The 16174-nt window shown below is 47.0% G+C and overlaps 1 protein-coding gene across 10 annotated transcripts in view; it reads right to left on the reverse strand.

Moving 5' to 3' along the window:
* The window catches only part of LOC311244635 (suppressor of tumorigenicity 7 protein homolog), a 127179-nt gene that overhangs the window by 60062 nt on the left and 50943 nt on the right, over positions 1 to 16174 (reverse strand). For all 10 annotated transcript variants that reach the window (XM_084334248.1, XM_084334256.1, XM_084334255.1 and 7 more), the window contains one exon: positions 688 to 770. In XM_084334248.1, the coding sequence (XP_084190374.1) occupies positions 688 to 770 (83 nt within the window). The remainder of the gene's footprint in view (positions 1 to 687; positions 771 to 16174) is intronic.

A 16174-nucleotide genomic window follows, 5' to 3' on the forward strand; every position in this document is an offset into this window, starting at 1 on the left:
TGTCCACAACGCCCAGGACCCACCCATCAGCTTTCCCACCCCTAACACTGCCAATTGTGTTAGTATGAACGACCAGCCAAGCTGATAGCAACGCCGAGAGCTGGATTCGAACCCAGCGTCTCCAGCGTTGATGGCGAGCGCCTTGCCCACTACACCACCTAGCGGCCCCGTGATAGTAAAGGGTTAACCTTCTGTAGTGTGGTAGTGAAAGGGTTTACAAAACCCTCCTTGGTCTGACCCCTCCTCATGTTGATATAGATGAAATTGTCATCTACTCCCGTATCTCAATAGATGTTCCCCGTGTTAACACCTCCTTTGGTCAATCCTCCTTCCAATTTGCTGCTCCCAGCAGTTGGAACGAGATGCAAAAGACTTTGAAAATGGACAAATCGATCCCGCTCACTACTCTTAAGGACTCGCACCTTTACACACACACCTGCGACTGTCACCCAGCCTTTTTAACTGTAATCGGTCTGTTCTGCTTCATGTATTACATACCTTGTCATTCTATTTGGTTGTTTGATGCGTGTTTTAATTTAATTCCCCTTACCTCTGTGATCACATGTATCGTCCGTCTCTTTTCCATTTTGCTTGTCCCCTTTCCCGGTTACCCCTCGAGAGGCCCCTTTTGCCCGTCATTGTAAATAAGATCAAATGAAATAATAGAAAACGACGAGGGCAACTCACCAGTATGAGACCAGATATCAGGGAGGAGGTGCCAGTCAGAGCCACGTAGAACTTGGGGGTCAGGGTGTTGAGAAACATGCTTACTGTAGAGGAGACAGAAGAAGAGAAACATGCTTACTGTAGAGGAGACGGAAGAAGAAGACACATGCTTACTGTAGAGGAGACGGAAGAAGAAGACGACACAGCAGCACGGTGGGTCTCTACAGTGAAACACCACAGATAACCGTCTAGACTAAAGGAAGCTGCTGTACTGCGACTTGGCAGCGGCAACCGCTGGATGTACCCGAGAGAATCTAGGCTACATTCTGAAAAGCAGACTCGCTAAGAGTCAGTCTGAAACACAGGGTATGACGATGGTAAATGGCTGCATTTATATAGCAGCTTTTATCCAAAGCGCTTTTACAATTTTTGTTCCTCACCTTCACCCGCTCACTCACACACTCACACACCGACGGCGGAGGCGACCATGCAAGCTGCCGGCCCCGCTCATCGGGAGCAATTAGGGGTAAAGTGTCTTGCTCGACAAGGACACTTCGACACGCTGCCCGGGAGGAGCGGGAATCGAACCGAGAGCCTTCCGATTACCGGACGACCGCACTACCTCCTGAGCCACTGTCAGAGGTCGGTATCTGCAGGTTTCAACAAGTTGAATTTAAGACTTTTTAAGACCTTTTTAATACCACTTAGAGCAACATTTGATACCAATCTCATGACCATACTAGTGAAAAAATATTACAAAAAAAAAAAAAAAAACACAGTGACACTGAACTGACAGCTGCACTGGCTGCACTTGTACTCCAATTTAACTTCCTGCACGTTCCATACGCGCTCTCGCCAGACGCTCCCGGCAGCCCTGCGAAAAAACAACGACTTGAATCCAAAAATTGTATTATAAAAGATTTAATACCTGTGCAAATAAAATTTACGACTCTCTAATACCCTGCAGATACCCTGAAACAAACGCCAAAAAATACTTGAGGTTCGAGGACGACGAACAAGATTCTACCAAGGTTCAAAAACGCATCGTGCAGCAACACATCCACACGCAGCAGCATTATGAATAATTACCCCCAGAGCCTTACAGCGAGGTGCCAGACCAAAACAACACGAGAGGAGAGGGTGGAAGACTCCAGATCAGCCTATAGTATAGCGTTAAAGGGATAGTTATGATCTTTGGCACCGTAGTCATAATTCTTACTTACCAATGATAATATTGATCAGCAGAGTCCTTTCTCAGCACAAACCATGCTGTTGCTCATACTAGCCCCCGGATAGTTAACCACAAACCAGTGCAGATCGATGGCGTAGAGCTCCCGTCTGTACGAGCTGACAGTCTACTTTGTGTCACGCCGTCAGACCCCATTGACTTTGCAGCTGCTAGCCAGAGCTACAGGACATGTAGTACGAGGATTAGGCGTGAGGGGCGGCTTGGATGGTGCCAGGAAAGGAGGATTCTACTGATCGACAGCATCACGGGTAAGAAATCTGGGCTAGGGTTCCAAAAATCTGAACTCTCCCTTTAAGATTAGATTGGATTCAAAATGACTGTCATTATACAGCACAAGTACAGTTATTTTTACTTTCTACTGTACTATAATTTTATTGCCTGTATTTATGTCTTCTACTATTACCATGCCCATACCTGTACCCCCCCCCCCTCCCCCATGCTACTATGATGCCTGAATTTCCCCCAAGGGGATCAACAAAAGGAATATCTCATCTTATCTTACACCGAAAAGAAGTTCAACCAGAGTGCAAATGTAGCAGTAAAGTACAACAGCAATATACAATGTACAGGTGATTAAACTGGGTACAAAATATACAAATTAGTACTACTGAGTGCAGTGCTAATCGGATGTGTACAGAGTTGTAGTATGTACAGCGATACCTGTATAAAGACAGTATGGTAGTAAGTCATACTTGGCCAGCAGCGTAACTAGTAAGAGTAGGATATGTACAGATATAAATATAGTATCTACATATATGTAAATGGAAGGACTATGTGCAGGTAAATACAGACGGGTGTGGATGGGTATATATGTGATGAGAAATACATGTGTGCATACATATGAGGGGCGACAGTGGCTCAGAAGGTAAAGCAGTCGTCTGGTAATCCGCAGGTTTCCGGTTCGATTCCCGGCGCTCCTCCCGGGCAGCGTGTCGAAGTGTCCTTGAGCAAGACACTTAACCCCCTAATTGCTCCCGATGAGCAGGTTGGCACCTTGCATGGATGCCTCCGCCGTCAGTGTGTGAATGTGTGAGTGAGCGGGTGAATGTGAGGAACAAATTGTAAAGCGCTTTGGATAAAAGCTGCTATATAAATTCAGCCATTTACCATAATACAGCATTTGTACATGCAGAGGTATGGGTTATAATGCAGCCAGGTGTATATAAGCAAGTATAGATAGATGGATAGATCGTTCAAAAGGCAATAACACCGGTGTGGAGGTCAGATCAGGCGTTTGTTTTGGGACGAGAGGACGAATATAAGCAGCCACTGTCGAGGGCGACTCTCGTGGAGCGACTGAGGGCGGTTTGGCCGCATGACAAGGAGGAACTCTCGAGGATTTGTTGTTCTGGTAAAGGACGCCGGTGGCCCGATGCCGCTACGGCCGGGGAGATGTGACTGACAGGCTCCTTCTCAAGGAGACACATGGAGGCTGGAGGACCGGGGACAAAGGCAGCACTCAGACCCCCCCCCCCCCTCTCACACACACGCGCACAGAGAGCTGAACTGCAGCTGGGCAGCTATTCAGTGGTGTGTGGAGTGGAGGCTCTCAGTCACAGGCTCTATCTGGAGGAGCCACAGCTTGGCCTCATGGTGGAACAGTCGAGGACGCCGGTCTGGGTGGCCAGGCGGTCGCAGAGAGAACAGTTGGACCTTTGTCGAGCTTCTTCAAGACTTTAGTTCATTCGTACACAATTAATTAGCGAATCGGAAAGAAGTCCGGTGATGAAACTAGAGAACGTTCTGCATGCGTCAGAGTAGTGTTGTTGATCCCTTCTGAAGTGTCTTTCTTGAGCAAGGCACTCAACTCAACTCCTACCTGTCCCAGGCTGTCCTTATACCCTCCGATATCTGTGGTCAAATGCATGTCTCAGAGGGAGGATATGTGTGTGTGTGTGTGGGGGGGGGTTCCGTGATCACAACACAAGTTCTCCATTATGCTGGGTGTAAGCTAGGTGACCTGAATACCTGGAAATAATAAGTATTGATGAAGCTGGGGGGGGGGGGGGGGGGGATTAGGAGATGAGACGTTTATATAATCGAGCCATGTTAAGCACTTCCTCCATCTCTCTCTTGATTAGGTGTTATGCTATTGAATCAGGTTCTATACTATTGAATTGGATTAGATTAGATTTAAATGTATTGTCATTATACAAGTACAGTACAACGAAAAGAAGTTTGGCATCCAACCAGAGTGCAAATGTAACAGTAAAGTGCAACAATGTGTACAGGTGATTAAACTGGGTATAAAATATATAGATTAGTACTACTGAGTAATAGCGCTATTTATGTATGTACAGTTGTAGTGTTATGTACAGGGAACAAACTTAACTTTTTGACTTACCAGCCATTTGGCTGGTAGATTTTAAAAACTACCAGCCAGGCAGATTTTTTACCGGCCAAAAATTAAAAATAGCTTTTTAGTATATCGCCATGTGTTATTATTACTATATAATACTCTCATATGCTATTTTCAATTAATATCATAAACAACATAAGGAATATTAGCATAATTTTGAGTGGACTGAAGGAATGAGTCAGCGTTAATAGTTTTAAATGCAAATAATTTATTGAAACATAGAAGTGGGGTCGGGGACACACACACTGTTTCAACTCACCCCCCCCCGCATCATATTGTAGTCTAGTCTGTCTTCAAACTTCCACTCCTCTCGAAACCTTTTTATATTTGAATATCAACATTATCTGTGCATCCTCAGTAATCCTGAGTTTACTACAATATACTCCTCTCCTGAGTCCTGACTAGTGACTTCATCGTCTTTCCAAACGCACGCACACACAGAGAAAGGGAGAGTGCCCCCCCCCCCCCCATTTCCCTTTCCCCAGTCCACACTGTCTGCTGTTCTCTATGGCTCTGCCGCTGATCAGGATTAGCTTGTTAGCTTAAGCTAACATAACGTTCATTTCGGGCGATGTGGGCATAAAGGAATGGCGACGATGCAATGCATGTTAGATGCATTTGACCCGTTGTGAGAAGAAGAAAAAACCACAGACTTATTTCGGCTCGCAAAATAGGCGCACTGCTGTGTAGCTCTGCTCTCAGGGAACAAACTAAACTTTTTGACTTACCAGCCATTTGGCTGGTAGATTTTAAAAACTACCAGCCAGGCAGATTTTTTACCAGCCATTGGCGGTTGGCTGGTACTTATTTTGTTGCCTGGTTATGTAGTACACACTACACACAGTGATACAGGTATAAAGTCAGTATGATAGTAGTCATACTGGCCAGCAGTGTAACTAGTAAGAGTAGGTAAGGGATATGTATAGATATAGATCTACACTCACAGATATGTAAAAAGGATTATATGCAGGAATATACAGACAGATGTGGATATGTTGATCCGACTTCCTACTTCGATAGTTTGATCTAAGTTTTGTGAGCCAGGTGCCAGTGCCACAGATTAATTTGCATAGGGCTGCAACTAATGATTATTTTGGTAGTCGACTAATCTGTCGATAATTTTTTCGATTAGTCGACTAATCTAACGATTATTTCGGTCACACCCTCCATCTCTGCTTCCTGTGGGCGCGGCTCCTTTTCCGGGCTCTTAGCGGACTTCTTAGCTTAACATAACAGACCGACAGTAAGTTTGGGGGAACTAATGGGATAACTGGGGTTGCAACAAAAGTGCAACTAGGGCTAAAAACACAATGAAATAAAATAATAATAAATAATATATCCTTCTTAGCAGACTTCTTAACAGAGTTTAACATCCCAGGGAACTAATGGGATAACTGGGGATGTTGTTTGCTCCTGACAAGAGTCTCAAAGTCTGGGGTGATGGTAGACAAAGCAACTCTGAGGTCATGCTCAATGTCCAATCTGTTCCTCTGCTCTGTCTTCAGCTGGACCAGAGCTGAGAAGCCACTTTCACAAAGATAGGTAGTGCAAAAAAAAATCATAAAAAATAACATATATAATATATATATTTTTTAATACGACACATCGACGGAAAAATTCGGCGTCGACGACTTTTTATGATCGACGTCGTCGATTATGTCGACTAATCGTTGCAGCCCTTTGCATGATGATGTCAAGTCTACTTCATGCTAATACTGACCAGCAAATGCACCTCACCTCACCCTCCAATCACATCATGAGCTGAAGCACCACAGTACACCACCCCCTCCAATCACATCACGAGCTGAAGCACCACCCCCTCTCCAATCACATCACGAGCTGAAGCACCACCCCCTCCAATCACATCACGAGCTGTTAAGCACCTCACCGCAGTCGGTGGAAAGTGGAAACACACCTTGAGCCTCATGACCATCACAGTCACTCTGGCTCGGCTGCTAATACCTGAAATATTTGCAGTACTGGGGACGAGTGGAGTGGAGCCTCTTTGCTCGACTCGTATGGCTGGCTGGGTGAGTGATGGGCCACTAGCAAAGCCCATTAGATTTAACTACATCCACTGACCTTTCAGAAATACAGGAAGTGGGCAGCAATCTGTCAAAGCAGAGCTGGCCAGCGACTGTGTGTATGTGTGTGTGTGTATATATATTTATATGAATATATGTATGTATGTAACTATGTATGTATGTATGTATGTATGTATGTATGTATGTATGTATGTATGCATGTATGTATGCGTGTGTGTTGGAAATGGTGTGGAAGAAATGACTAGCCATGGGAGCAGTATTGATACCAGTATATCCATCACTGCCCAGTGCTTCAGTTCCCACACATTCATGAATATGTAACATGAAGCACTCTGACTCAACGACATATGTGCAGAGAGAGAGAGAGAGAGAGAGAGAGGGGGGGGAGAGAGAGAGAGAGAGAGGGGGGGGGGAGAGGGAGAGAGAGAGAGGGGGGGGGGAGGGAGAGGGAAAGAGAGAGGGAGAGGGAGGGAGGGAGTGAGAGAGAAAGAGAGAGAGGGAGAGAGATAGGGAGGGAGAGAGCTTCACTTCTTGTGCTTTCTTTCTTGATTAATTCACTATTAGGCAGGTCTCTGAGCGACAAAGGGCCACAGACAGTAGCAAGCACTGATAACAGGCCTAATCTAGCTCTACACCACAAGCCAGTATGTAAACACAGGTATCAGCTGGTGTAATCAATCTCTCTCTCCCTCCCTCCCATACCACATTACAGTACGACCAGGCTGGACCCACACGGGTCTGATACCACATTACAGTACGACCAGGCTGGACCCACACGGGTCTGATACCACATTACAGTACGACCAGGCTGGACCCACACGGGTCTGATACCACATTACAGTACAACCAGGCTGGACCCACACGGGTCTGATACCACATTACAGTACAACCAGGCTGGACCCACACGGGTCTGATACCACATTACAGTACGACCAGGCTGGACCCACACGGGTCTGATACCACATTACAGTACGACCAGGCTGGACCCACACAGGTTTGATACCACGTTACAGTACGACCAGGCTGGACCCACACAGGTCTGATACCACGTTACAGTACGACCAGGCTGGACCCACACAGGTTTGATACCACGTTACAGTACGACCAGGCTGGACCCACACAGGTTTGATACCACATTACAGTACACAGTGCTGGACTCAGTCACACGGTGACGGGTCTGATACCTAGGGATGGGTACCGAATTCGGTACTTTTGAGGTACCGAACCGAAACATGTCAGTACTACCGAGTATCGAATCAAGTGAGAAACCAAAAAATAAATAAAAAAAAAATAATTTTCTTTTTTTATTAATTTTCTTTTATTACTTTTTTTACTTTTTTTTTTTTTACTTTTTTCTTTTCATGTCAACGTTCACACGCACAATATATGCTTACCTAGGATTTGACTTGATTCAACAACAAAGCAGTCGGAGCAATGACAAGCCGAAAACTGTCGAATTGTAGTTATTTGAAGTTTGGATTTTTTTTTTTACGACTGAGGTAGGTAAATTAAATTTCTTTAAGACTAAAGTACCGAAAAAAGGTACCGTTGGGTACCGGTATCGATTCACAGGTACCGGTACCGGTTCAAATGTGAAAGGTACCCATCCCTACTGATACCACGTTGCATTACGACCAGGGCTCAAGCCAGTCATCCCGGCGGGGGCTCAGATAAAAATAGGACCGGGGGAGGATGTAACTTCATTTTGGGAGGAACGAGAGTCTTGGCGATTGATTAATGAATTAATATTCCCTGCGCGGCGCTCTCTATCTGCACGTCAGTATCTCTGTCTCTATGCCTTGAGCACAGCAGAGGTGGGAAGTGGGAACAGTGGAGCGGGGGCTGCGTGAGTTCATCCAAACTCATCAAATCATATGGATACAAGACTCTCTACACAGGATCTTGGCAGCATTATGAATGACGAGATGTCCAATCATCTTATCAATCGTGACGCACTTCCATCAGAGATTAGTCCGTTCCAGACTGTAAAATGAAGTGTGTAATTGTACCAGTAGCGCTTGCTCGCTCGCTCTCTCACTCACTCCCCCTCTTTCTCTCTCTCTCCCTCCACCACATCTTTCACTTATCAGAGAAATTAAAAGGTGCTTGTAAGTGGTATATTTTTGTTAAGATAAGTGTCAATAGCTCTACATTCTGAGACCCATCACTGGTAGTGGAGTGGAGTGTTTGGTCAGTACCATGAGTCTCCCAGGACCTCTGCTCTGCAGTAAACAGAATATACATGTTCTGGCATCCCTTCCAAGTTCCCACTTTATCCAATCAGGAGAGGGAACCGTAGATATTTATTTTTACTTATTTCAAGAAATCTTGCCAAGCCAAATTACTGTAGCTGGCAGATTATTTTACTTGTTTCAAGCACATATTTGTTTTAATTTCTTATTTTTGACAATTTTATTATTTCAGACCATCAGTGTGGAGTTCTCTCTCCTGATTGTATAAGCGTGGGAACAGTATAGAACATGTATTTATTGTTTACCGTTTACTGCAGAGTGGAAGGACTGGGAGACGCATAATACCAAATTAGTGGCGGCTGGGTGGCGCAGCGGACATTACGCTCGTCACCAACGCAAGAGACACCGGGTTCGACTCCGGCTGTCGACGTTGCCTCCGGCTTGGGCGAGCCGTCATACTAACTCAATTGGCAGAGTTAGCGGGTGGAAGTCGATGGGTGGTAATCTGGACGTTGTGGACAGCGACTCCTACAGGTCGGTTGGGGACGCCTGCACAGCAGAGACAGGAAATGGCTGGGGTAGTGTGAGCCTCCCACACGTTACACCTCGCCAATCAGAGTCCGCGCTGACAGGTGAAAAGATGTGACAGGCGCTGCCTCCTTGTGTACCGGAGGCGTCTATGCTTTTACCAACGTGTTCGCGTTTCCGGGTTCCCGCTTTGCGCTCTGAGGCTAGTAGGCCCCCCTCATAGACGCGTCCGGTTCTGTGCTTTTGTTTTGAGCTGACGCTAGTTTTCAACAGCTGCACTCGCGGCGTGAGTGCAGCTTCACAGGCAGCTGGTGATGAGGAGGAGGAAGAGCTGTGGATTTTATCGGCAGGAGAGAGAGAGAGAGCTCAACGACGTATATAATATAATAGCCCCGTGGTGCGGTCAGAGGCTGCTCAAACTACCTGTGTTGTAATAAATTAATTGATTGATGTTTAACTTGTCCGTGTGTGTGTCCAGTCCTTTCGACTAGCAAACGTTGTCTGTATTTAACGTTACCTCAGGATACCACTGTAATTGACTGTAGCAAACGTTGTCTGTATTTAACGTTTACCTCAGTTGGTAAGCTATTTAGCTAATGTTGTTAGCATTGGATAGCATCAATGCTAGCTGGCTGCAGCTCAGCACCATGCCATGGGAATACTATACTAAAGTATGGAGGCTTTTTAATCGTCAAGGTAAGAGAGGATGTTTGGCCTTTTTCTGAAAACCCAAGCACATATTGTTCCATAGCATACCCGTTCGCGTCTATGCTTTGCTAGTCGAAAGGACTGGACACACACAGACAAGTTAAACATCAATCAATTAATTTATTACAACACAGGTAGTTTGAGCAGCCTCTGACCGCACCGCGGGGCTATTATATTATATACGGCTTTGAGCTCTCTCTCTCTCTCCTGCCGATTAAATCCACAGCTCTTCCTCCTCATCACCGGCTGCCTGTGAAGCTGCACTCGCGCCGCGATGTGTGTGCGTCTCTCCGTTGAAAACTAGCGTCAGGGTGCTCCAGTAGCACACCATGTTACCGCGCTCGCGCGGGACTCCGTGCTGCGTCACGGATCTGGTTGACTCCGAGTTCGATTCCCGGACCCGCCGTCATTTGCCGAATGTCTCCCCCTGCTCTCTCTCCCGTTTCACCCTGCAACTGTCGGTCATGCTTGACCAGGAAAGCGATAAACGCTAAAAAATAAAGTAAAAAAAAAAAAAAAAAAAATAGTGTCAGCTCAAAACAAAAGCACAGAACCGGACGCGTCTATGAGGGTAGGTCAGTGGCCAATCGGAGCGCAAAACGGGAACCCGGAAACACGAACGCGTTGGTAAAAGCATAGAAGCGTACCGGAGGGGACACGTGATGCAATGCTTCTATCCTCCCTACAACCGGCCAGTGGGGGTCATATGCGAGCAACGTTCAAGACAGGGGAGGGAAGAATCGGCACAGTGGAATTGGGATGGGGGAAAAATAGAAAGAAAGAGAAAAAAAGTGGATAAAAAAAAAAAGAATACCAAATTATTTTAACAAAGAAATACCACTTACAGCATCAATTGTAGTATTTTATATCATATATATATATCATTTTTCATGTTAACGCCTCCAGAATATTTGTGTCATGAAAAATAAGAATCTAATGAAACTGTCAAGGGCATTTTTTTTTATGATTGAGGGCATTTCTGCCCCAAGTCCCTGTTATTCTCCAACCCTGATCCACAAGCAAGCAACAAAGACATACAGAGGCCAGTGTTTCCCCCCGAGGATGGAGCGCTGTAGCAGCAGAGGACGTGAACATTTCTCTATGTTTCTGTGCACTCGCAAAGTGGCTCGCTGCCAGGCGGCCAGAAGGGATCTCAACCTGAGTACATGCGGTACATATCTGTGCAGACTGGCGAGCAGGGGAAACGTCTGTCGAGCTTAGATGAGGTGTCTCTGGATTTAGGATAATAATACATCAGCCTTTTTCCCCAGAACTGTTGTATTATCAAACCGTGTTCATTTACTTAAAGATCAAGTACACAATGATGTTTTAATTCATACATGTTTTAAAGTAAGCGTATGGTTTGTTAATGTCACAACGTATAATCTTTTCAGCTTCAGATGTATCATTTGCTTTGAGATAGAAGTGTTTTAGGTCACCCTCTCTGAGCACAGCCAACTCTCAGTAGACTGAGGGGGCGTTCCCTTCTGTTCACTAGACTCTATAGATACTTGATTGTGGACTCAGTGGTACAGTAGATGCGACTGATGGGCCAATCAGAGTAGCTATATGTAACCGACGAGCCAATCAGAGCATCATTCTAGATGTAACCGATGGGCCAATCAGAGCAGCTAGATGCGAGTGATTCAGAGCATCCGAGTAACCTGTGTACATTATGCAGCAATATTTCAAACAAAGCAGATTGGATATCTGAAACGGCTCGATTCTGTTGATATCCAGGGGGATAGACACCAGAGGGCTTTAGTCATCATTTTCACAACAACAACAGATTGTTATGCACTTATCTTATTCAGCAGGTAAGTGCAAAGTCTATATGCGTTACTCACAAGCGTGTGAATCGACCTGGATATGAAGCGTCCGTAGCGCAGAACAACAGTTCCTAAAAGGCCGAGACGGAGCGCGCTTGACGACCGTATCGGCTGGGCTTAGAAGGTTTTGGACACAATCGCATTTCAAATGGAGTTATTATGAGCAACGTGTCCATGAAAGCACGTCACGTTTATAAAAAGGCCACTACAAGGCCATTTACTCCAGAGGAGAGAGTGGATCATTTTGTTTTGTTTAGTATTTATTTATTTCTGATTTATTTATTTTTTATAATAATTCAATGGCGTAGGTCGTATTTCGACAGCTGCTAGGTGCCTATGTGGAAACACTGCAGGCAAACAATACATAGGGTAGGCACACACTACACACACACACAAAAGCGAGCGCTCACGCCAGCAGGCACCCGCCCACGCGCTCAGCAAACTGTTCAGTTCATGAATATCAGCAGCGTGAACATACAGGCCACCTGCTGTACAGAAAACACAAAGGAGAGGGAGAGGAAGAAAGGAGCCGATGGACTGCAGCTACTGCGCAGGTTAAACAGAGCTACAGACACCCCTCTCTCAAGACACACGCACCTGGGATAGTGTTTCTATCACTGACTATAGTCATTAAAAAATAACAAAATGTAAAAAAAAAAAAAAAAACGACATCAAATAATGATAATAAAATATTTTTAAAACATTTATAGAAATAAAGAAAAATAAGACTAATAATTCATTTAAAAGCTAGCTTAAAAAGGAAAATGTTTAGCATTTTTTTTTTTTTTTTTTTTTAAGTGCCAACCGAGTCTGCTGTCCTAATGACCAGCGGGAGTGTTCCAAAGTTTTCGGGATAATATGAATGAGCGACGGCGGGCCGGTGCCATCAGAACCCGGCTCTATCCTGCTTTCTCTCTGGTAACACAAGAGGACTAAGTAAGGAAGGGGTGGGGTGGGGTTAGGGTTAGGGTCAATCAATTAGCCAATCAATATCTAGCATTTTCATGACGAGGAAGGGGGGGGGGGTGCACTCCTTTAACCTGCTCCTGAAAAGGTAACCATGACAACCCCTCAATGACCCCCCCCCCCCCCCCCACACACACACGGCGAAGTCTCCTTAGTGCAGATCTGAAGTGATGATGATATGGAACAACGGCCTACTAACATCGATGTGTTGTGTTTCTTTTAATTTTTTATAAACGCCTCGTCGACAGCCTGGTTCTGGGTCTGAGCGAGCGAGAGCGCCGCTGAAATTAAAAGGCTGACGAGGTTATAGCTGCATCTGTATCTGTTAGCGTTCCGACCTGATGATGATGAATGGAGATCCCCGCTGAACCAATTACATTATCAGGCCACGAGATCCCTGCTGGAGGAGAATTATCACACTCCGCCACGACAGCTGCGAGCAGGCGAGCCGGCAGTGTAGTCACACTTCAGGAGGCACCGGGGAGGGATATTGTTTAACATATTCATGGTCCTAAATACAAGCTCCCTAAACCCACCCTAAACCGCCCCCTCTTCAATGTTTCGTTTGCATTTCAAGCCTTTGTTTAAACTCGAAAGGCAACAGGGGTTTCCCCTCATTTGCAGTCGCGTCGAGTGCACACACAGAAATAAGCGTATATACAATCACACTGTGTATAAAATCATAACAATGATGAAGACGAGGACAAGGATAGCAAATAAATTAAAACACATACGACTTGATTGACGGAAGGTTGGAGATCAAGGTTTTAAACTCTGCAATAGAGGGGAGAATCTCAAGCTGACTGTTGGAGTGTTTATTATTACCCTGTTCGGAGCAAACCAGCAGCCAGTCACTAGAACAGGTTCCATAGGTTACAAAACTCCAATAATGATGTGGTATAAGGAGGTAGCTCACCAATAAGGGCCGTAAAAACAAACACCAGTGTCTGTTGCGCCTCTGTGTCAGAGAGAGCCAACCAATCCTCTCATAAAAGGACACAGTGATGAGTGTCTTATTTATCATTAGCGATGAATCCGAGTGACAGACAAGAGTCCAGGGATTTAAGGGTTGATGCCGCATATAGGCTGCATGCCTATAAATTACATCACCGTAGTCTAGGCCTGATAAGAAAACTGCTTTGAAAACTCTCTCCCCGCTAATCAAAAGGAAGAGTCAGCATTGCCTTGGCTCGGGCTGATCGCTACACTAACTCGTTTGGCTGAGTTAGGGGGAGGGGAGCCGTGGGTGGGTCCTGGGCGTTGTGGACAGCGACCCCTACAGTTCGGTCGGGGCGCCTGCACAGCGAGGGTAGGATCTGGAGAGAGGTAGTGCGACCTTCCACACGTTACACTCTCCCGGTGAGAATCTGCGCGGCCAGGCTGGCTGCCGGCTGGCTGCACATGCGTCGGAGGAAAGCATGCGACAGTCTCCGACCTCTCGGACCAACAGAGAAAAATCGGAAAAAAGGAGGGGGGGAAAAGATAATCAAAAAAGAAAAAAATCAGGGCGGTCAGGTGGCGTACCGGAGATTGCGTTCGTCACCAAACCCCGGAGCGGCTAGATTCGCCTGTTCGAATCCAGCTCACAGCTCCGGGGTTGTCACCAGCTTGGCTGGCCGTTCACACTAATACAATTGGCAGTATTAGAGGGTGGGAGAAGCTGGCGGGGTGGGTCCAGGTCGTTGTAAACAGCGACTCCTACAGTTCGGTCGGGGCGCCTGCTAAGCGCGGATAGGACTTGAGTGGGATAGTGTGATCCTTCCACACGCTACACCCTCTCAATGAGAATCCGCGCTGCCAGGTGAAAAGAAGCGGTTGATTGGCTACACATGTGTCTAGGCCTGCCGCGATAAGCAATAAATCGATTAATTGCCGCGATAATTAAAATGAATGCAATGATTTTGACGGGCGCGATTAATTGCTATTTGCGCGTTTGTTTTAATGAGGCGGACCCAGTGCCCCTTGTCAGTCACTGTCCGTGTTGGGAGGCGGGCCGCTGGCTTTACTACAGAGCACAGCACACTGAGCACAGGAGCTCCGTGGGGCTAACGTTACCCCTCATTGTGTCTATTCTATTAACGTTACTCATACAAACAGAGTAAACACAGTTTTCAATCAATCAATAACAACATTAACGAGACCCTCGTTGTGTCTATTCTGCTAACGCTAACGTTACCTCTCATTGTGTCTATTCTACAAGCGTTAACGTTAGCTAGGCTGTCTATGCTAACGTTAACGAGCATTAGGCTAATGTAGTGACTACAGTATTGGTTCGTGTTCATCTTCTGACTATGTTGTGTAGTGGGAGGGAACTAATGATCTGGCACCGGGCGCCAGAGGGGACATCTATTTAGGTTGCACTGGTTGTTATTCATTCATGGCTGTGCTGGGATTCATGTGCTGGTGTTCTTGTTTACTGACGTGGCTTTGTACATTAAACAAGCATTACGTTACCTCCGTTTATTCCTCTTTCCTCCGGGCACTACACTGGTGACCCTGACGTGGATTTTTGTTACGGCGGATTGTGTACAATAATCAGCGACGAACATTCTTTCAAAATGTCCGGACGAGGAAGACGTTCTGGCCATCGGCAGCCATCACCGTCCCCTGTCAGGGAAGCGCAGGGTGCGCGCGCGCCCACGATCAAACTACCTGAGTTCTGGGAGGCGGCTCCGGCTGCATGGTTTGCTATTGTGGAGGCAAACTTCAACAAGAGCAACGTGGATGACGACGACGACCGGTACAACCACACGGTGGCAGTGTTGGGCAGCTCCACCGCAGCTCGAGTGGTGGGTTTTTTGTCTGATCCCCCGGCGACGAACAAATATGAGCGCCTCAAGACCCTACTGCTAGATACATTTGAACTGTCCGCTGCAGAGAGGGTGCGCCGCTTATTTTCTATGTCGGAATTGGGAGACGAGAGACCTTCTGCCCGCATGGAGAGGATGCTGAATCTGCTGGGGAGAGAAGACCCCATGATCCTCTTTACGGAGCTGTTCATGCGCACGCTGCCGGCACAAGTGAGGATGGCACTGGCCAACACCGACATCGTGGGCCCCCGCGCCCTGGCCAGGGAGGCGGACCGTTTCGTTTTGGCCATGCCTCAGCGGTCCACCGACCTGCTCGCTCCCGCGACCGCCCCGCCACCGGACCGTCGCAGGAGAGCGAGGGATGACGCCAGGCCTTCTGGTCAGCACGGTAACCCAGCGGGCCATTGCTTCTTCCATGCCACGTTTGGCGCCAAGGCCAGACGGTGCCGCTCACCCTGCACCTTCGGACCTACGGGAAACGGCGGGGCCGGCGCTCAGTAGTGGCCCTGAGCGCTGGCGTAACCAACAGGCTGCTCTTCATCCGAGACACCGCCTCTGGTCGCAGTTTCCTTTGCGACACGGGTGCCCAGTGGAGCATCATTCCGGCAGAGAGGTCGGATGTGGCAAAAGAAGAGCGCGGTCCGCAGTTGGCGGGCGCGGACGGCACGCCCATCCGCTCTTACGGCACAAGGGCGGTGGACGTATGCTTCGGAGGACAATGTTTTTCGTGGGATTTTGTCGTTGCGGCTGTCACGTTCCCCCTCCTTGGCGCGGATTTTCTGTGCGCCCACAACCTGCTGGTGGATGTGGGGAACAAGCGCC

This window comes from Notolepis coatsorum, assembly GCF_963971535.1.
Source record: "Notolepis coatsorum genome assembly, chromosome: 18".
NCBI classification, from domain to species: domain Eukaryota; kingdom Metazoa; phylum Chordata; class Actinopteri; order Aulopiformes; family Paralepididae; genus Notolepis; species Notolepis coatsorum.